Below are 22,672 nucleotides of genomic sequence, written 5' to 3'. Positions count from 1 at the left end.
GGGAACAGAGAACTTGCTCAGCGAAGAGTCTGGCACATGCCTGCTGCCAGGCTAGATGGCTGTGGCGGTACTCAGAGGGTTCCCATACCAAATTCCCTCAGGCTTCTGTGTTCCAGGAATTTCTCCTCTTCACAGTGTTCAGGTGACTGTGGAGACTAGCAGATGACCCTAGGTAAATAACACCTCTGTCTCAGTCTCCTCATCTGCAGACAGCAATAGTGCTTTGCTTCATAGGGTAGAGCGACTACACAAAGAACTCATCAGGCGTAGCGCTCAGTGTGCACCAGCCATTCATCATCAGGGTTACAGGCAGCCCTGGACAACCAGGCCACTGGTTCTCTCTGTCCTTCCTCTCAGCTCCAGACCTGAACTTCCTGTTCCCCTATCCTGCCACCACCCCAGCAGGTGGCTCAAGACCCTAGGGCTCAGCGGTGTAATGGCAAAAATGTTTAACAGGCAGGGCGTGTTGTGAGGGGTTAGAGCCTTTAGCATTTGCCCATTGCCATGGAGTAAGTAAACCCACCCACCCACACTGTCCTATTTCAAGCTACTGCAGGAAGTGGAGTTGAAAAAGGCTGCTAATAGCACACCATTGTGTGGAATCCCCACTGGACAGAGGTAACAGGCTGATAATCTCAAGGGCCTCAGTAAGTGTCAAATGTGGCACAATAATTATAAGGTGATGTCTTTTGAATGTTAATTTGCCTTTCTTGGGGTGGGGGTGCTGGGTTGAACCCAGGACCTCCAACATGCTGAGCTACTCCCCAGCTCCACCTTTACTTTTTTTGGTTCTGTGGATTGAACCCAAGGGTTTTGTTTTGAGACAGCATTTCACTAAATGGCTGAGGCTTACCTCAAACTTTTAACAATGGTTATGTTTAATAACTGGTGAAATTCCTGATTTTTTTTCAGTACTGAGGACTGAACCTGGGGTATTGTACCACTGAGCCACAACCCCAGCTCTTTTTATTTTTAATTTTGAAACTGGGTCTTGCTAAATTGCCAAGGACAGCCTAGAACTTGTAATCCTTCTGCCTGAGCCTCCAGCATAGCTGGGATTACAGGTGTGTGCCATCTCACCCAACAAATTCCTGAAATTTTAACTGTTTCCCCCTGCCCCAGCAGGTAGAAACTGGGCCTAGCACCCAACTGTGCCATGCTACACCCTCTTTCTGGGAGATCACCTCAAAAGTTTCCTTATGCCCCTTTGTAATCTTTCTTTCCTGACCCTCCCTTCCCCACTCCATCCCCAGGCAGACACTGATCTCCTTTCTGTTATTAGAGATTAGTTTGCATTTTTCATAAATGGAATCACACAGTGTATACTTTTTTGTGTCTGGCTGCTTTCACTCATTGAGTTGTTTTAAAACTAACAGAGGAAATCCATTCCTTACACAGTGCACTCCAAATCCACAAGCTGCTGTATCAGTCAGTGGAAGCTATGTTGTGCAGCAGTAACAGAGTCCTTCGTCTTTGTATCTTATAGCAGGATTATTTCTTGCTTACACTACCTATCTGTCATGGGTTGGCCACAGGTCCAGCCAAGATACAGGTTGAAGGAAACGTCCTTATTTGGAGCACTGCCCAGCTCCAGGCAGAGATGATGTGAACCCTGCCACATCATTCTATGACTCCCAAGGTGTCTTTTAGAAGCTGCACACCTCATTTATGCTCACATGTCACTGACCAAAGCAAGTGGGCTGAGCCTGATGTCAAAGGTATGGGGCGTGCACCCCTCCCCCAGAGGGGCAATAACAGTTCTGGGCAGTGATAACATCTACCCCAGCTGCCTTGCTATTATCATTGTTATTACTCATACCTTCTATGAGGTAGAAATCATGCAAGGGGCTTCCACGCTGTCCCAGCCTGTTGTCCCAGGCGCTATCATCCCAGGCTGGGCTGGCTCCTCCCCAGGGGCAGAGTCCTCCACCAGCACTTTGTGATATGAGTGGTTAATGTGTTAGACATTTAGGGATTAGCTAAAGCCACTGGGCCCAAGACTATCACTCTTGACCATGGCACACTCTGCATACCTACTCCCTGACAGTCCCTTCCCTTTCCACTGAGCCCACCACTCCCATTCCATGATCCCACACTCTCCTAACTGAGCCTCTTTGAGCATGCTGCTCCCAGTATTCTCCAGACTTGGCTTCTCCAGCCTCTCTAATCTCAAGTAGCCCCCGCCCCCACCGCCGCCTGACCCCACCTTCACAGGCCTGCCCATGGCTGTGGTGACCTCTATGTTTCAGTCCCTTCTTACTCTGCTCCCCAACTCAGGGCATCCCTCCCCTTGTTCCCCCTAGTGACCTACTCAGTGCAGGGGCCCATTATCCAAGCAGCCACCAAGGTCTTTCCTGCCTCTTCCTCTGCACCTCCCTCCATGCCCAGTGAGTCAAGGTCCTGCCAAACTCACTTCTCTCCATCCCCATGTCTCACCCTGACCTGCTCTAGGTCATCATCAAGGGTCTACAAATTGGGTTCTGATAACTTTTTTTTGGTGGTGGTGGTGGGGGGGTACCAGGGGTTGAATTCAGGGGCACTCAACCACTGAGCCACATCCTTAGTCCTATTTTGTATTGATTAGAGACAGGGTCTCACTGAGTTGCTCAGCGCCTCACCATTGCTGAGGCTGGCTTTGAACTCACAATCTTCCTGCCTCACCTCCTGAGGCACTGGGATTATAGGCGTGTGCCACGGCGCCCAGCTCTGAGAATTTTTTCTTTCTCTTTTCTTCACACTGAAACCAGATACCAAAATGAAAACATAACCATTCCCTCAACCCCCCAAAATGCAGACAGACCTTTCCAGGGCCCACTGCTGCCCTCGGGGTAAGCTCCAAATCCCTCACCTCCCCCAGCCTCAAATTCCCCACTCTTGCTCTCAGCTCCTTGGGGACCCTTAGTCTGTGCTGTGGTTGACTGTGTCTCCCAAAGTCTGTGAGATGGAAACTTAAAACTCTCGGTGCAACGGTGTTGGGAAGCAGGATCTTTAATAGGTGAAATGGTCACAAGAACTTTACCTCGTGGATAGATAAAATCTTATCAAGATGGGTTTGTTCTAAGAGTCAGCGTGCCTTTCCATCTTCCTCCGCGGATTTATGCAGGGTGAAGGACTTCCCTGCCTCCAGGATGGTGAGAAATAAATTTGTATTCTTTGTAAGTTATAGTCTGTGGCAGTCCCTTACAGCAGCACAGACATGACAGTCTGCTGCGCTGTCCCCTGGCACCCCAACATCATACCACAGCCTGTTGGACTGGCGAATCTCCTCCATGGTCCAGAGATATACTTTCTCCAGAAGGTCTTTCCTCATTTCCCTGGGAAAAGTAAAGAGTAAGGATCCCACACACAAGCTCAGAGCCACCTGTACTCAGGGCATCCATTCTTTCTGCTGTAAGAGTTTGAGAGTGGAGAACACATTGGTCTCTTCCAGCCTCGTGAGAATGGTGGAAGGGGAGTGGTTGGGGGAGAGAACAAACATGACAAAGAAAACAGTGATAAGAATATCAATGACCAAAAAAAAAATTTTAAGGGGGGTGCTGGGGATTGAGCCCAGGGTTTCTCTACCACTCAGTTATCCTCCCAGCCCTATTATTATTTTTCTCTTGAAGTTGCCCAGGCTGGCTTGGAACTTGTGATCCTCCTGCCTCAGCCTCTCCAGTTGCTGGGATTACAGGCATGCGCCACCCTGCCCGGCATGACGACCTAATGCTTATCCAGCTCATACCATTATCCTGGCTGCTTTTCATGCACTACTTTTTTTTTCATAAACCTGCATTTTATTTGCTTTAATGAAGTATAGCATGCCTAGAGAAAAATACAAATTCTAAGTGGAGAACTCAATGATGCTTCACAAAATGAACATACAAGGGAAACCACCATGCAGATGAAGAAAGTGAGCCCTCAGCACCCCAGGAATCCTGCTTGCATCCCCTTCTGTCTTTATCCTTCTAAGGGGGCACCACTATCCTTGCAGCTAATGCCACAGAATCATTTTGCTTGTCTTTGAGTTTCAAATAAATGAAATCCTACAATCCCCTTTCTTGTGCACCTGCTTCTTATGCTCAAGGTTGTTGATTTATCCAAGTTGCTGTGTGTAGCCCTGGTGTGTTCTTTTTCTGGGCTGTGAGGTATTCCATCATTGGTGGCACTTCGGTAGTTTACAGGTTTTGGTGAGTATGCATAGTGCTGTTGACTCTTTGTCCACATCTTTTGGTGGACAAAAGATCTGGACACATGCACTCCTCTGGTCTCACTGAGTCACAGGGTCAGCAAGTGTTAATTCCAATAGGTTCCACCAGACAACTTCTCAGGTTTTCTACCAGCTGTGCATGAGAGTTCTGGATCAACACTTAATTCTCACAACCACCCTCTGCATGCAGTATCAAGGATAGCTGTCCTGTTTCTTCCCCATTGTGTGATCCTGGGGCTGAGCCTCCCTCTCCTTTGTCACCAAAAGGTTTTGTCCATGACCCAAGCTTCACCAGAGGTATCTGCTAGGAGTTTGCCTCTTGGCAGGTTTGTGGCCCTGAAGTCCAGTGTAGGCAGTGCCAATAGAGTGTTCCAGAAGATTTTTTACTTGTGACCTGGCTAGTTTTGTTATAGGCTTTCTACTTTCCCTCTGAGTTTATGAGAACTTCCCTTTAATGTCATTTCTGGGTTGGGTCAATGGTTTGCAACTCATACAAGGATGCTATTTTGTTCCTATTTGGAAACAGAAGCACAGAAAGTTTGGGTCTGTTGTTCAAGGTCACACAACTGAAAGCAGCAGAGCTAGGATTCAAACTAAATTTGCATCTCATTCAGAACCTTGTCTCTATAAAGTGATTTCTCATAATTTTCCCTAAAAATTAGAAGTACATAACTAAATGACTTACTCCTGGTCACACAGTGAATCAAGAAGCCAGGCCTACGCTGGGGATAGAGCTCATTGGTAGAGAGCTTGCCTAGCATGTGCAAGGCCCCGAGTTCCATCCCCAGTACCTAAAAACAAGAAGATGAGTCAGGCCCTGTGACTCCCCACCCTACAGAAGTTCTTGCCCTGGAGGGTGATTGTGGAGCCTCAAGATGCCTGAGAGAGTACTAGGGGTTGCATTTTTTTCATGTATTTTTTGAACAATTCCTTATTTACTGACAACATGGGTCAGATACTATATTAGGGACCAGCAACACAGTAGGAAAAAAAAAAAAAAGAGAGAGAGAGAGAGGAAAAACCAGAGCTGGTATTGCCTACAATGTCAGGCAATAGGGCCTCGAAGGATGAAGTGAGGCGCTGGACAGAGAGTACCTAGGGAAGAGTGGCATGTTAGTCAGATTTTTGTCACTGTGACCTAAATACCTGACAAAAACACTTAGAAGAGGAAAAGTTTATTTTGGCTCATCATTCCAGAGCTTGTCCCATGTGTAGCTCTGGGCCCAAGGTGAGGCAGAACATCAAGGCAGAAGGGCCTCAAGGAGGAGCACACCTCTACTCATGGTGGCCCAGGAAGCAGAGAGAAGAAAGGGGAAAGTGGCTAAAGAAATCACACCCTTCCAGAGCACGCCCCCAGTGACCCACCTTCTCCAACCACACCCCACCTGCCTACGGTTACTACCCAGGCGGTCCATTCAACATAGGCTGGACTGACGGACAGGTTCCAGCTCTCACGATCCACTCACTTCACCTCCGAACACTGCTTCATCAATGCAGGAGCTTTGGGGGACACCTCATATCCAAATAGTAACAGGTGGCATTTTAGCCAGGCAGGACTGTAAAGTCCTCTGAAGTGACACTTGGGCAGGCACTAAACAAAGGGAGGAGCGAGGGGGAGCTGAAGACAGGCAGAGAGCAAGGGCCAAGACTCTGCAGTGGGCGTGAGCCTGGCACATTTAAGGAACTGCATGAGATGAGGCTGGAGGGAGGCAGTGAGGCAGAGCTTGGTATGACGTGAGGACATAATGGCAGCGAGGCAGCCATGCAAGGCCGTGAATTCTGTTTTGAGGCTGGCAGGAAGCCTGCAGAAAGCTCTAGATGCTGCCAGGTCATAGGTGGTTGATCAATGCGTTAGAAGGTTCGTGCTGGCTGTTAGGCAATGAGATGGGGGATAGGAGTCTGAGGTGAAGGCAGAGAAATAGCAGAAGGCTGTGGGGTATCTGGGCAGGGCATGGGCTCCAGGACACTGACACTGAACGGCATTTGTGGCTGGTGGCGAGTTCTCAGGGACAGAGAACTTTGGCTTGGGGCTATGAAGGGATGAGAAGATAGGGGCTGGGATGCCTGGACCCCAATGAGGGACAAAGCTGGGGCTGTGGGCCAGAGCAACAGTGCCACCTGTGGGGACACGTGGAAGCCAGGGGAGCTGTGTGGTCCGAAGACAGGACCTGGTCTGGAGCCAAGGGAGTCCAGAGCAGCTCTGCAGGACTGGGCTGGGCTGGGAGTGAGGTGAGTGACATGTCAAGAACAGGTTGTAGAGGCTGGGGTTGTGGCTCAGTGGTAGAGCACTTGCCTAGCAAGCATGAGGCACTGGGTTCAATCCTCTGCACCACATAAAAAATAAATAAATAAAATAAAGGTATTGTGTCCATTAAAACAAACAAACAAGCAACAACAACAACAACAACAAAGCCAGAACAGGTTGTAACCCCAAGCTCTGTGGCTCAGGGTGGGGCCTGACAAAGATGGCCCATCTCAGGTGTCTACCTGTGCCAGGCTCAGGTAGTGATGCCAGGCAACGTCACAAGAACCTGCCTGTTTGGCACAGAGTTTGGACGGGATTTCCTTCCAACCCTGTAATGTCATCGTGAACTTTAAACAGCTGCTGAGCTGGGTGGCAGTTTCTTGGGCCAAGGCAGGTGCAACCAGTGCAAAGAGGCAGACAAGCTGGGAAGCCCAGGACGGGTTCTTAGCAGAGAACTCCTGTCCCCAAAGGGCTGAGTCCCACATGGAGGTTGGGGGGTCTGGCTAATTGAGGAGTCAGCTACACTTCCCAGTTATGCAAAGCAAATTCCAGAAAAGCTGGTTTAGCAGTTGGCAGTTCAAATTCAACCTTGCTTCAGTGAAGAAGACTTGTGGCCCCTGAGGCCTGAAGCCAGCTGCAGAGCCACTTGGAGGGTTGGAAGGGTGTCAGGCACCTGGAGCCCAGCACCTGAGAGGTTGGGAAACACCTTCACATGGGCACTGCTAAGGACAAAGGGTGACCTTTGACAGTACCTTGGCTTGGAACCCCACTGAGACCAGGTCAGTGGCCACTGTTCCTGTCCTCTCTCTGAAGCACCCTTCCTTGAAGCCCCTTGATTATTACTATCCTTTTGTCCCCTCCTGTTTCTGCCAGGACTTGAGCACCAGATATGGCATCTCTCTTCCCGGGACCACTAACTTCTCATATATTCCTCTATCTCAACTTCCATTCCCTCTGCAAAAACCCCAATGAAGGTGCAGCCTGTTTGTGGAGCTCTTTGTGGTCCTGCATCATGATCTGTGAACCCTCATAACAACCCTGAAGCACGGATTACTGCTCCCCCCAACCCCTCACCTTTTTGTACCAGGGATTAAACCCTGGGTGCTTAACCACTGAGCCACATCCCCAGCCCTTCTTATTTTTTATTTAGAGACAGGGTCTTGCTAAGTTGCTTAGGGCCTTGCTAAGTTGCTGAAACTGGCTTTGAACTCATGATCCTCCTGCCTCAGACCCCCAAGCTGCTGGGATTACAAGCGCATGCCACTGTGCCTAGTGGTTGCCCCCTTTTGATGGATGAGGAAACTGACCTTTGGAAGGTTCTGGCTGCATTACACAGATAGATGGTGACCCTTGCAGCCACCTTATCGTTTTGACCTTGTCACACCACTAGCTACAGCCACTTTTTCAATGTTCTCCATTTTTGCTGGCTCACTTAGGGGGGCTTGGCTGAGCAGCTACAAGCCCAGGAGGTCACCTCTTCTCACTGAGAGTCCTCCCTTGACTAGAAGTCACTTCAATGACTAGACATTTCTTTCTTCCCCTGCTCATGGGCTGTCCCCAGCCCTCTCATCCCTTGTAACATTACTCACCCTCATGAGGGGATGAACACTCTTCCTCTCCTGTCCATTAAGTTGTTTGTGGACATCTGCCCCTAGACGACTGCAACCTAGCATCTAAACCCCTGAACACTAACACTCTACCTCCACCACATCCTTCTCTGAGGCACCATTTCTGCCACTCCTCCATCTGCCAACATCAACCAATGTCACTCCTCTCCCTCTCTCACACTCTTCTCCCTCCCTCACCCTTCACAGCCATCACCTGCCCCTCTCCACTTCCTGCTCCCAATGCCATCACCCTGGTTCTCCTTTCCAGTGTGCATAGGGCCCTGGAGAGCATCAACTGAAGGATTGTAAGAATTAATTACCATCTGCCTCAACCATTCACTCATTCAACAGTTATTTATTGAGCAGCTAGGACAAAAAAGACAAACTTTGCCCTACCCCCCAAACTTAATCCCAGAAAAAAAAACTTAAAACCAAACATTTCAGAGCGCCCTGGAAAAGGTAAGGCTGAATAGTGACAGGTAGTGCTTAACTGGGGGTGCTGTTTTATACTGGGTTATCTGTAAGGCCCCTCCTCCCCAAAGAGGCTGGCATGACTATGGTGGGCTAATGTCAACCAACAGGGCCAGATGGAATATAACTTCCAAGAAGGTATGCCCTCAGTTTTGGTTAATAAAGACCCAGGGACTTTGTTTCTTTGTACTTGGAAATACTTGCTGCTTCCAGGGATGGGGCCAAGTGGTAGAGTGACAGTACTGATCAGTCTTTTTGCTGACCAATCTTTTCTTAAAATTTGAACTGTATGTCATTTCCCCTTACAAAGGGAAAAACTGAAATCAGAAAGAATTAATCATTTCCATGCAACTACCTCCCTTGAGGGGCCCATTTTCTCATCTGCCACTTCTGTGGGAACACTGCCCAAACAGAGCCTTTAGCCTGAACCTTAAGGACTGCTATTCAAGTATCTGTGAGCACCGGCCATGTGCTGGTGTTCAAGTGTGGGTAGACCAAAGACCTACAGCCACTACAGTGAGATGGCTTCTCTCAGGAGGTGGAAAACGGTATTTGCTAAGAACCAATATGCTCCTCTGGGTCTCTCCCATATTTCCACAGCTCTCTACCTTGGTTATTACTAAACCTGGACTAGGCCCACTCCTCTCTTTATTTTCATGTACCACTCACTGCTGCATCTTATCTGAAAGCCATGAACATATTGCCATACTGAGGAAATCCCCACTAAACACTGGGCAACGGATTAAGATTTAGCCAGCAAACTGGTTTTAGCCACATTCCTGTGCCTACTCCCTGCCCCCACCAGTTAAGCCAGGGCTAGAGAGAACTTCCCTGGGCTGGCTCTGTGGGGTGGAGGTGGTATACAGGGAGGATTGGCTCTGCAAATGGCAAAGGCCTGAATAAACAGGAACTTTCCAGAACTCAAGACATCTTGGGTGTGGCACTCACAGGGCCAAGGCCAGACCCAGAAGATGGGCTGTTCTGGGCATGGCCCAGCCAGCATGTGGCCAGCCAAGGATGAAATGGCCCAGCCAAGGGTAGGAAATAGGATACAGTAATTTAAATACTCCACATTATCACAATCACTGATTTCTCCACAGCTCCAGTTGTACTCTCAGATAATCATAGGCAGCTAAGAAGGCAAGGCCTCATTTCCCTCTATCTTCAGAGCCTAGAACTAAGTTCAATAGGCAACTAGAAACTGCATGATGGAAGAATTTCAGATTTTAATTAGTGTCAGTGAGCATTAAAAGTCCAATATTATAAACCAACCATCAAGGGCCAAGGCATCTTAAAGTAAATCCAAACCTAGATTTTTTTTTTTTTTTTTGGTAATATGGATTGAACCCAGGAATGCTCTATTACTGAGCTACATGCCCAGTCCTTTAAAAAAAAAAATTTTTTTTTTTCACATTTGTTTTATTGTAAGAACTAAGTTGCTCAGGCTGGCCTCAAGCTTGTGATTTTCCTGCCTCAGCCTCCAGTGTAGCTAAGGTTATAATAGTAGGTACGCACTACCGTACCCAACTTAGCCCCTACTTTTATAACTGACATCTTTTAGCAGCAAAATTTATTCCTTTCTATAAAAAAAAAAAAAAAAAAAAGCCAAGGAAGATTTTCTCTTTAACTACAAAAAAAGGAAAAAAAAGATATTTATGGCTTTGCTGATAGCAGGAAAAAAAGCTAGCTGGATTTAAAGGCAACCTCAAGTAGTTAATGAACAGTAGTATTGTGACTGGTCCAGATGAATTGATTTTTTTCCCAAGCAAAAAATCAGTTTTATGCATTTTAAGAGGTGGTATGAGGGAGGTTGCCCGGATGCTTACTTTTATAATCCACATGGCTAGTCAATGATTTTTGGGAACCACTGTTTCTGGTAGGCAAAACATTTGAAACCAAGACTATCCCAGGAAATTCGGTTCACGTGACTGTCTTGCAGTAATGCATTCAGCCACCTAATAAATGAACTCAAGAATTGTGACTTTTTTCTAGCTTTGTGACCCTCAACACAACACTTAACACTCTGGGCTTACACAGTTAAACTGAGGGAGACAGAGACCCTTTCAGCTCTTAGTTTATGATGTGGTCACTGGCTACCTTAGAAAACCAAGCCTGTTTTTATCAGTTTGTGAGAAGGTAATTAATCCCTTTGAGACTGAGCTTCCTTATCTATAAAGATGATAAAATTGGGAGAAGCCACTTTCAGCAATGAGGGGGGAAAAAGGACTTCCATAGTCAGGCAGGCAGATGGTGTCAAACCTTAGCCCCCTGTAATTTTAAAGCAGGTTACTGGACCTGAGTCTACTTTCTTCATCTGCGAAATGGGGATAAGAAAGTCTGTCGTAAGAACTGTTTAAGAATCTTGTTTATTCTACCTTATGGTAGGTACAGAGTAAATATCAGTTACCTTTGTTTTTTTGTACCAGGGATTGAACTTAGGGGCACTCTGCCACTGAGCCACATCCCTAGCCCTATTTTTTGTATTCTTTTTTAGAGACAGGGTCTCACTGAGTTGCTTAGTGCCTTGCTGTTGCTGAGGCTGGCTTTGAACTTGTGATCCTCCTGCCTAAGCCTCCAGAGCTGCCAGGATTACAGGCATATGCCACGATGCCCAGCATCAGTTGCCTTATTTTATTCCTATTTCACAGTTGGCAAACATGAAAGGGATATCAATGTGTTGAAATGTCTAAAAAAAAAAAAAAAATTCAAACCCCTTAGGGGAGTGGTGTGAGGGGTTTGTCATCAGATTGATTCTTTCCCTTTTCCCACAAGAGGCCTACCTTCTGGTCAACTGCCTATCACTGAGGTTACCACAGTGGTGCTGAAGGAGTGAGGACAGGAGGCTGCCAGGAACAATGGGCACAAACCATGGGAAGTACTGTTCAAAAAAAGAAAAATGATATGGCCCTGACACAGAGTCCTGCTAGGCACCATCTCAGGCCTGCTCTGCAACAGCTTCAGGAGGCCTGAGGAACCAGTTTGGGTCGCCAGGCTGGGAGACTTCCATCAAAGTGCAGTTAGCTCCCTAATCTCAAGGCAGCTCTCATCATTCCTGAGACCTGGCCAGCAGGACAGTGTGGTGGGCCAATGTGGAGTAAGAGGTCCTACTATGAGCAGCGGTTTTAAATTCAAATTATTCACAGGAAGAAAGACTCTTTGCATGTAAACATTTACAGGTCTCCAAAGCCCTGGGAGACTGTCACCTGAGGGAACTGGAAGTGTCCAAAGTCAAGCTCAGGGAGGGAGAAGATGCAGCACTGCTCCAGTCTTCACCAGTGTGTTCCTGGTCTGGACCCTGCAAGGGGCCCCAGATCGCATGTTCTAGAGGCTGGCACTGGTGGCATTGGGTCTCCTACTGATGGGGGGACTCATTATCACAACACAGCTACTGCTCTTAGGAAGGGAATGTGTTTTAAACTTGGGAAGAGTCATAATCCTGGGAAATTCCACACATTGGCAGCTTTAACCTCTAACAGTCACAGAACCTCTTCTCTGGGAGGAGGATCTCTCTGTGGTGTGAGGTACCTCCTCTACCAGCAGAAGTATGGTGAAATGAGCCAGGCTTATGATTTAGATTGTATCCTGCATATAAACACCTATGAGAACAGAACTGAAGCCACAGGGGATGTATTTAACAGGAGGTGATGACCAGACAGCTTGGTTATACAAAAGGATTCTGGGTGTAACCCTAGGAGAGCCTGTGGTTCTTATATACCCTACCCTTACTTGCCACTTGCCACATCCCAAGGTCTGAAGGGCTGGTCCTCTTCCCTATGTGGCTTGCCACAAGTAAATGCCAGAGGACCTCAGAAACCTGTGGTACTGAAGAAGAAAATTTTAGTCAGAGAAAGTACTCAGCCCTAGTGATGGGGTTCTGGGCCACAGGTGGGCTTGATCCACACAGTCCTCAGTCCCTGGGAGCAGCTGTGTGCAGGAGGTAAATGTGCAAGTGGCCTGGCCACACTGACTGCCCACTCACATCACCAGTGCCATGTATACAGTGGCATGACTGTATGTGCAAGAACTAAGCGCACCACACAGTGGTATCTGAATCCCTTCCCCATTCCAGGCCAGATGGTCTTCCCAGTCAGAAAGGTTCAAGGTCCTGAGGCTTGACTCTTCTAAGGCTCAAAATGGATTGTTTCCAGACTTGACTGTCTTTGTCTGTCTTAAGGTCTCCAACCCTCCACCCTCAGACAAACTGCGACAGATTGGGGACTTTGATGTTGATATCGCCAATGTTGATGTTCCGTGGGATCTCAGGCAGATTCATGTTCTTCACAGCAGACACGGCCCGCGCGGGTGCTGCTGAAAGGCCACCCTGAGGAAAAATGAGAGGTGAATGTGAGACCATTCTCAGTGACATCTGCTTAATGCTTTCAAAATAAAACAAAATACAGATGAAGGAGACCTAGAAAAATTCCAAACCGAGCAAACAACAGAATTTTAAAATTTTCATCCTTATTCCTCAAAGGCAGCCAACAAAACAATCGTTAAGGTAGCTGGGGCTTGGTATGGGGGACCCAAAGCCTGCGCTCATATCAGACTGCAAGCTCCTCCAAGATAGGGCTGTGTCTTATGCAGTTCCAGAGCCTCAGAATCTAACAGCATTTGGTCCGTGGTGGGTGTTAATAGATATTGGCTGAGATAACTTGAAGTGGTATATCCAAGCTGTAAAGAGCATTGAGGATAGTGCTTTTCTGGTTACAAAACGAAATCCTTTCCTCAAGAGACAATCTTATAGATAAAGGCAAAGCCACAGGTTCATTCAAAAATGGAATGTCACAGCTTTAGGGCAATTGCTTGCCAACTAAGAATGTAATATGGAAAAGGGCTGGCTTTGGAAATGTCATGTGGCAATAAGTTGGGACACATGGACATGCAGGAGGTGGAGTGTAGCAGACACAGAAGACTGGTAACAAACAAAAATAGCAGAGACATCTGTGACAGGCCTACAGGCTCACTCCCAGTGTGGGAAGGGGAAGAGCTAACTTAGGCTCTCTAAATTATTTCCCCTATTAACTACTTTCAGGATACTGACTCCAATTCCACCCTCACCCAGCAAATCTCTGTTTCTTCTGGTTTCCAAACCCCTTGCCTCTGACTCACTCACTATTTCTGGAAGTTTCCCAGACTGCCTTTCTCAAAGAACTAAAGCTGCCACAAGAGCTGCGGTCTGGAAAAGCTTCCTCAGCAGGACTGCCAATCCTCACGTAGAGAATTCCTTGTTTCGCAAGATCAGGTTCCATCATACAAAGCAAAGAAACTCTTTTTTAAGACACTCAGATAATTTAAGAGGTAATTTGTTCTGCTATTTCTGCATAGGTGACGGCTTGTCTTTGGTAAGACTGAGGACGGGGACAGAAAGATGTCAAGGGGATAGAACTAACTTCACTGAGAACTTCTTATCAAGCCCAGCCCCATGAGGATGGATTGGGAATGATATTTTCAAATGTGTCCCCAACTCTGCTGTGGCCCTGTAACAGGCTAGCTGGAAATGAGGACATTGGAAACTCTGAAGATATTGCCTGTGAAAAACATCAACCTGCCTGAGATCCCACGGAACATCAATATTGGCGATATCAACATCAAAGTCCCCAACCTGTCCCAGTTTGTCCCAGCATATCCACGTGTCCCAGTTTATTGCCACATGACATTTCCATGATAAATGGCTGCTGGGAGATTAGAGTCATATAGCACATAAACTAGGAAACCACAATGTACTGAGAATGGGATTCTGGATCTCTCCAGGGAGCATGTGGCTTTAAGAGAAGAAATTACAAACCACAAACAGGCCATCACCCCCCAAGCCAGAAGCTGTGTGCCTTCCTCTGCTATCTGTCTTTTCCATTCACACTTCCATCCTGAAAGTCTAAGACTTCAACTCTCCTGACTTGCTGAATTTTCAGGACCAACGTCCAAGTCAGTAAGTTTTGATGGATACAAAGGAGTGAGAAGATGAGGATAAACCATTTCCTAAGGTTCCACAGCAACACAAATTGGCACTTGCACACATTCCTTTCTCTGCCCAGGCAAGCACACAGCTCACCTCTGATTTCTCCAGCCTGTTTTGAGCTTCAATCTGAGCCACAATTTCATTCATGTTTGTTTCCAACACCATCCCACCCATCACCACCTCCTGGAGGATATAGTGCACCTAGAAGGGAAGAAAAATCAGAAGGTCAACACATACTCCAGTGATCAGGGCACAGCCCATGAGGTTTCCTTGTCCTGCAGCAGCAGAGTGGTCAAGTGGGGCACCTGGTCCTGATTCACAACTCAAGACTCCTAAGCCCTCTCTCCAGGGAGACCACAGGGGTCTCTTCCCAACACGGCATATCACACAGCATAAATAACTTCCAGCAGCAGCAGCAGCAAAGGTGCCTGGCTACGTTCAAGACAGTGAGATGGAAGCTGACACTTTGGAGTCAGATCTTGTTTAACCTCCAGCTTGCTATTTCTTAGCCAGGTGCCTTGGGCAAATTATTCTTTCAGAGCTTCAGCTTCCCTCCAGGGCTATACTGGAGGCTGGATGAAATAACTAGTGAATGAAGCATCTTGGCTGATGCCTGGCACACACCAGATTCTATGGCAGTTTTCACTACTAATATCATCTTCATCAACACCAACTGCAGTCATCAGGTCCAGCTATGGTGGATCAGTCACTATCTGAACAGCTGAAATGGAATATCTCCCAAGTGCCTTAAGAAGGATCCTCCAGCCTGCACTCGATTGGAAGGAAGTGATCAGAGGCAAACTACAGCCCATTCCTGAATTACCATCCTCACCCAGTGTCTTATAACTGAAATAAGAAGTAGGTTCTACATACTTTTCTAATTATACATTCATTTGTGCTCAGGTTCCACCCAGCTAGTTGTTCTCTAAACAAAGCTTAATCCCAAGGTACTCAAACTGCTGTGATGGAACAGAGCTGTCTCAGTCATTGTAGCCCAGGGTGTCAGGAAAGCTACCATGAAAAACCCTGTGTGGGCTAAGTCAGAGGTGCCCACTGGGTAGCAGTTCATATTTCAAATCAAATCATATTAACATAGCCTTTACTTTACTTTCTGTCAAGTTGGAAACAAACAAGCACCACCTTCTATTGTCAGCTAAGTGCCAAATTATTAGAGTAGTCCATAGGAGGCAAGAGAAGGAAAAAAACAATGGCTGGAGAGAGCACCTAGCTTCAGAGACAGTGTGAGAAGCACAGGTGGCTCTTATATCAGAGAAGTAGAAAGAGAATTTCAGGTGAAAGATCCTGAAGAAGTACTTCAGATGGTCTATGGACAGGTGTGGGAGCTGCTGGATCTGGCTGGGAGGGCAGTTTCAGTAACAGAGAGGGTGAAATCAAGGCTGAGAAGGTAGTTTCCATCTCCAGCCTGGGCACTAATGACATTTTGGGATCCATTATTATCTGCTGAGCTGTCCTGTGCACTATAGCATATTCCTGATGTCTGCCCAGTAGATGCCAATAGCACCCTCCGGCTATAACAACCTAATGTCTCCAAACATTGCCAGTTGTCTCCCAGGGGGCACATTCACCCCAGCTGAGTACCAAAGGTCTAGTCTTGAGTTAAGTGCCAAGTTACTTTCTAGGCAATGTTACACAAGACTGGTTTTGAAACTATTTCCTAGGGAATTATACTGTTTGCACTTCCCCATCAAAAAGTAGCCTTTGGATGTATGAACTGCATGGCGGTTCCACAGAAAATGAAAAATAAAATTACCGTATGACTCGGCAAAAGAACTGAATGCATACACCCAAAAGAACTGAAAGCAGGAACTCAAAGAGATATTGGACATCTATGTTCACAGCAGCAACATTTGACAGTAAGACTGTATAAACAAAATGTGATGTATCCATGCAATGGAATATTACTCACCCTTTAAAAGCAAAAAAATTCTGGCACATGCTACATATGGGTGAATGTTGATGTAACTATGCTAAGTGAAATAAGCCAAGACACAAAAGACAAACACTGTAGGATAGGGACTTAGAGTGATCGGATTCGTATAACAAAAAGTAGAATGGAGGCCATCAGTATCTGGAGGGAGATAAATGGTTATTGTTTTTTAAGGTGTACAGAGATTTGGTTTTGCAAGATAAAGCTCTCTAGAAATACATGGTGGAGATGGCTGCACAACAACATGAATGTGCTTAATGCTACTGATTTTCGAAAGTAAAAATGGTAAAGACGGTACACTTTATGTATATTTAATTATAATTTTAAAAAGAAACAGGCTTCTATCCTAGTACTTCTAATATTTATTATTTTTTACTTAACCAACCCCTTTTTCACGAGTAGAAAATGGTACCTGTTGTCGACCATGTGCTAAGTACTTAGTGTTATTTATATTAATTTTACGATGTTCATCTAAGGTAGGTAAAGTAATCTTCATTTTATATATAAGGAATTCAATAAAACTATTCCTATGGCAGGACTGAATGCTGAATCTAGGTCTGCCTTCCTCAAAAGCTCACATTCTGCCCTTTAGATGGCACGTCCTCAGAATCCCAAACTGTCTTCTATTCTATTCATTCCTGACCTCTAGTCCATAGAGAATCATTTTAAATATGCCTCTAATATGTCAAAGATCTTGTATGATTCTCCACAAGGCCTAGAACAATGCCCAATGCAGAACAGGTGTGCTGAATGAATGAAAGCTTTCCATATGTCAGAGTGGCATATTTCTTCAACTTTAGGGGCTTAGATACCTATGACAGTGTGGTGGTGAAGGCTTTATGGAGAAAATGTAGTAAAAGATCCAATATATGATGTCACGGGGACTAGTAGTGGGTTAGAAGAAAAAAATCAATTAAAGATTTCTAATTGATAATCAGGCACGTTGGCGCAAGCCTGCAATCCCAGCGGCTCGGGAGGCTGAGGCAGGAGGATAGCCAGCTCCAAGCCAGCCTCAGCAAAAGCGAGGTGCTAAGCAACTCTGTGAGACCCTGTCTCTAAATAAAATACAAAATAGGGCTGGGGATGTGGCTCAGTAGTTGAGTTCCCCTGAGTTCAATCCTGGTACCCATCGCCCACCAAAAAAGTGATTCAAATGTGTTCTAAATGCAAAAAAGAAATTAAAATGCAAACTTCATTTTTCCAACAAAACTAAAAGATAATACAAATTCCAAACCCCAAACAAGTGGAAAAGGTGTCAGAAGTAGGGCACTCAGGCCAGGCCTCTTTTGCTTCATAGAAGGAAAGGAAGAAAGGATGCTATAAAGAGAGGATGTGGGAGCTGAAGATGTCAGAAAGGCCTAGAAAAATACTTTCTGTAGGTAAAGCACATGTCCTGTGTTACCAAATTCCTTGTTTGTGGAGGGCAGGAACTTCCCTGGAACAGAGTTGGAGCTATATGAGAAACCATATAAATAAGCTTTATTTGCCCCACAGAGCTGGTCTCTATGGCAGCAGAGAAGAAAGTCTTTGTATTGTGAAAATTATTTAGTGTATCTTCATTGGCTGAATAGAAATTAAGGGTAAGTCAACTCACACAAAACCCTAATCACAGGAATACTGCAGCCAGCCTGAAACAGTCTTGGTATTTCCCTCAAGCAAGAATCAGGAATCCTAGAAATAGCTGGTCCCTGAAAAACTAATTTATTTAAAGATGTTATAAAAGAGAAATATGCACAGGATCTATATACATATACAAAAAGAAAGAAAGAAAAAGAAATAGAAAAAACAAATGGTAGACATTGGAAAAATACTAACATGGAGCAGTTAAAATTTTAATGAAGTATTCTGCAAAATTAAAAAGACAATACATAATGAATGAAACAGCTATCTCTGTGAAGCAAGGGCTCAAAGCAGACATGCAAGAGCTTAGGGCAGGGGTAGAGAGAAAAGAAGAGAAGATATAGACTAGCACAGCTCAAGGAAGAAGCTGAAGGAAAAACCACTACTACAGAATTGAAGGTGAAACTGGAAAGAGCAAAAGGGAGAAAAGACACTGCTAAAAACACAATAAGGGGGCTGAGACCATAGCTCAGTGGTAGAGCACTTGCATGTGTGAGTACTGGGTTCGATCCTCAGCACCACATAAAATAAATAAATAAATAAAGATATTGTACTAACTACAACTAAAAAAATTAAAAAACAAACAAACAAACAACACAATAAGGATCAAAAAGAGAAGAGCGGAAAAAAGGTTATGAAACAGAAGAATTAAAAGAAATAAGGAGGGGCTGGGGTGGTGGCTCAATGGTAAGAGTGCTTGCCTAGCAAGTGTGAAACGCTGGGCTCAATTCCCAGTACCATACATAAATAAATAAAAATAAAGTTCTATCAGCAACTAAAAAAAAATAAAAATTAAAAAAAGGAATAAGGAGAAATGAAGTTAGAGAAGACAGCAAAGGAAATGCAGCATATGCATGAAGGAAATGAACACCAAAAGGAAAATACATGTAAAGATTTGTTCATAAAGATCACAAAAAGACAGAGTTCATTATGTTTCTCAACTGCAAGAGGTCTGGAATCTACATACCACAAGGGCACAGGTATGCCAGGGAAAACACCCAAATAGCCAGTGCCAAAACATATCTTTTAGGTAAGGTTTCTAGATTTCTGCAATCAGGCAAAATCAAATCACTTGAAAGAGAAACAAGATCTTGAAAATTTCCACATTAATATTTAACGTTAGTGGAAAAAGGACAATTGCTCACAAAACTCTCAAGAAGATGGGCACAGTGGTGCATGCCTATAATCACAGTGGCTAGGAGACTGAGGCAGGAGGATCACAAGTTCAAAGCCAACCTCAGAAACTTAGCAAGGCCCCCAGCAACTTAATGAGACCCTGAGTCAAAATAAAATATGAAAAGGGATATGGGGTTTTGGTTCAGTGGTTAAGTGCCCCTGGGTTCAATCTGGTACAAAAAAAAAAAAAATCTCAAGAAGATGATGTGTGACTCAAGGATTTTATACCAGTTGAGTACCAATAAAAGTAACAGGATGGGAAACACTGTGCTGAGTCTTTCTTTCTTGAGCAATCTACAGAAAGAAATACTTGTGACAATCTACCCAAAGATGACTGAAAAAAATCATGGCACCAAGAAAAGACTGGCAGTGAGCGCTAAAGCTATTTAATGAGAAGACTAAGAATAACATAGGATCAGGGCAACAGAACAATGTCAATGTCCATGACTTGCCTTGCGAATGTAGAAAACCATAGCTATCAAAAATCAGAAAGAAAAGTGGGGAAAAGGAAGGAGGCAGACTAAGAACACTGATTTCCTCACTTTCAATGACTTCCATTGGAGTATTACAACTCAAATAATGAAGACTTATTATGACTTATATTGTGACTTTCCCCATTAAAGTCCAAGCCTACCATCATTTACTATAAACAAAAATTTGAAAGTCACCAATTAAGGGCAAGAAGATTTTCTCTGCTGATTAGAATTCTATGCCATTATTGCACAAACTCACTCAGAATGGATCATCTACAATATCCAGTTTCTCTGAATAAGGAAAATTTCAATGCCTACGAAGCAGTAAGCATAGAATGTTTCAAGACTGATTAGGATCTCCCACCACCCCCTCATGGTTTCAGATGCATCACCCAGTGTTTTTTTCCTTTGCCTAAATGTAATTCTACGTCATTTCCTTTTTAAATAAAGCATCCTCCATATTAGTTTTCATAGAACAATTCTTTTCTTCTCACTGCTGATTCACCTGTATATTATTTAATTAAATTATATAACTCTAGCACCAGTATACTGGCATAAACAGATTTGAAAACATCACAACCACCTTTTGTTCATAAGCACAATGAGTCTACTGCTATAAGTTAGCAAAGGATGAGCAAGCAGCTATCCATGGAGACCTTGTAAATCAGTTATGACCTTTTCTACTGAATATGAAGTGGACTGGACCAGGACAGATGGGTAAAATTTCTTTGAGTAGAGATAGAGAAGACTTGATAAAACTGGAGGTTGCCAAGCATGGGTGTGGGAAGCAGATAGCCAGGAATCGAAACTGAACTCAGGTACCTAAAAAACTAGAGATATAATCGGAGCACAAAGAAGGGTTCTATTAAAGAGCAGGAGTGACTGATGAGTGCCAGCAGAAATCTAGATAAATACCTGAAAGAACACTGAGAGTTAAAGTACCAGATTAACAGAGCAGGGCTGGGAGAAAAGGAAATCTGGAATTGGAGTCATGTAGATGATAGCACTCAAAACCACAGGAACAGAGGAGGGCAAGAAGGCAAAAGTCTTTACGAGCCTGAAAACCAGCCTAACAGTGTGCATTGAACAAATTTGAATTATTAAGTGGTTATTCTGTTTTCTGCTAACTCAGCAATTGTCTAAAATAATGACACCAGCAAAATTTGTTTGGAAGCATCTAACAGAATTTAAACAAAAGTGCATTCATTTCTTAGTTTTGGCAAATCCAATAGTAATCTGACATAAAAAAAATCACAACCAGGAAGAGTTTTACCTAACATAAAGATTAAGATAACCCAATAAACTAACAGAATAGCCTGATACAAGGAGAAGGAAAAGTAGAAAACACTGGGTGGTGTATCTGAAATCTTTTGTGAATGTGTGTGGTGCTGGGTCTCGAGCATGCTAGGCAAAGCACTCTTCCACTGAGCTGCCTCCCCGCCCTGAACCTGAAATCTTCTTCTTTTTCTTCTTTTTCCCCTCTGTAGCTGAAATTGTAAGAGGTAAAAATTTCTGTTGTGATGTTTTTCAAGATCAAAAGCATAAATTTATGGTCATGCTTTAAGGAGTAAAAGCTGGTGTTTATATTTCTGTCCTATTTAGGTTTTCCTCTTAAAAACCCTCAAAACAGTCAAGAGTAGGAGTGATCTTGGCCAAAATACTCCTGACTAGACTATGTAGTCTAAACTACTCTCACATCTCTGTGCTCTCCTTCCCACACACCTGGACATCTGCAACCTTTCAGTTTTCATTTCTGGGAAGTTATTATAGCGTCCTCCCTCTCCTGAAGGTGCATGCTTTTGTAACTGGATCCACTGGGCATCCAAAATGGCCCCCTACTTATTTTCTGTCAACAGAAGTTATCTGTTTAAGACCCTCCTCATCACACTCCCTAGAGGCAGTATGAATGCCCCAATCAGGACAGGGACACAGAATTTTTTACTTTTGCTTTCAGTGACCCAGTTTACTAAGAGATGAAAGGAAGAACATCTGGTATAGGATGAGGATTCAGCAGTGTTTAGGGACAACTTCAGGGTTCCTGGAAGGTATGAATCTCCTGAAAAGCTTACATCAGAGTTTCTGTGGCCCACAAAGGCCTGATGAGTAGCTCTACTGTAAAAACACACAAAACAGGAAAATAAAAATGGAAGTTATCAGAAGAGAGTTAAATGTAGCTAGAGTGTGTGCTTAGTAAGTGAGAGACCCCAGGTTCGAATTCCAGTACTGTAAAGTAAATTAAACGAAACTAAACCTGTCTAACCTGCTGGGACATCTTGGTGGAAAGTATGTCTCTGAATTAGAACACAGGTAACAGTGCTGCCAACTTGCTGCTATTTGCTAATCCTAATCCTCACTACCTTCTACTGTACTTCATGCTAACATTCTTTCAGGTTAAGAGGCTAAGACTCAAAGATTGGGCCAACAATTTCAAGAAAGGCTAAGGCCTCTCTAAGTTCAGTTAATCACCTTCCTCTCAGTGACACCGCTGTGCCTAGTATGGTTGTCTACTGAGGCACTTAATTAATTCAGTGTACTGCCATACAGTTTCACTTATCTCTTTTCCTTGCACATACTAAGCATATGCTCTACTGTTGAGCTACACCCTCAATCCTAGACAGTTATTTAACTCTTTTCTGAAGAATTACAGTCTTATTTTCCTGTTTCTGTGTATTTTTACAGTAGAACTGCTTATCAGGTCTTTGTTTTAAAGAAGCAGCAGCTCTGATTTAAGATTTTCAAGAGATTCACACCTTCCAGGAGCCCCAAAGTTGCCCCTAAGCACTACTGAATCCTCAATCTATACCAGACATGTTCTTCCTTTCTATGTGACAGCTACCCAGAAAAGAAAACTGAAAGGTTGCAGGTGTTCAGGTATGTGGGGAGGAGAGCACAGAGATGTGAGAGTAGATTGGTGTCTTATCAGAGGAGTTGACATTTTAGCAGAGATCACAACTACTCTTGACTGTTTTGAGGGGTTTTAAGTTTAA

General features: G+C 44.6%; 1 protein-coding gene across 2 annotated transcripts in view; it reads right to left on the bottom strand.

Annotated features, from left to right (window-relative positions):
* Positions 1–8,376: 8,376 nt before the first annotated feature.
* Ap3s2 (adaptor related protein complex 3 subunit sigma 2) overlaps positions 8,377–22,672 on the bottom strand; it is a 49,193-nt gene continuing 34,897 nt past the window's right edge. Inside the window, exons 5-6 of one of the 2 annotated variants that reach the window (XM_015493068.2) lie at positions 14,562–14,669; positions 8,377–12,833 (exon numbers count right to left, since the gene is read on the bottom strand). In XM_015493068.2, the coding sequence (XP_015348554.1) occupies positions 12,705–12,833; positions 14,562–14,669 (237 nt within the window). In that variant the 3' untranslated portion in view covers positions 8,377–12,704. The remainder of the gene's footprint in view (positions 12,834–14,561; positions 14,670–22,672) is intronic. The other variant, XM_015493069.2, reaches the window with a different exon arrangement.

The sequence above is a fragment of the Marmota marmota genome, unplaced genomic scaffold (assembly GCF_001458135.2).
Source record: "Marmota marmota marmota unplaced genomic scaffold, marMar, whole genome shotgun sequence".
Taxonomy (NCBI): Eukaryota; Metazoa; Chordata; class Mammalia; order Rodentia; family Sciuridae; genus Marmota; species Marmota marmota.
Note: the sequence above shows the minus strand (reverse complement) of the source record. Positions and strands in the feature narration are given on the sequence as shown.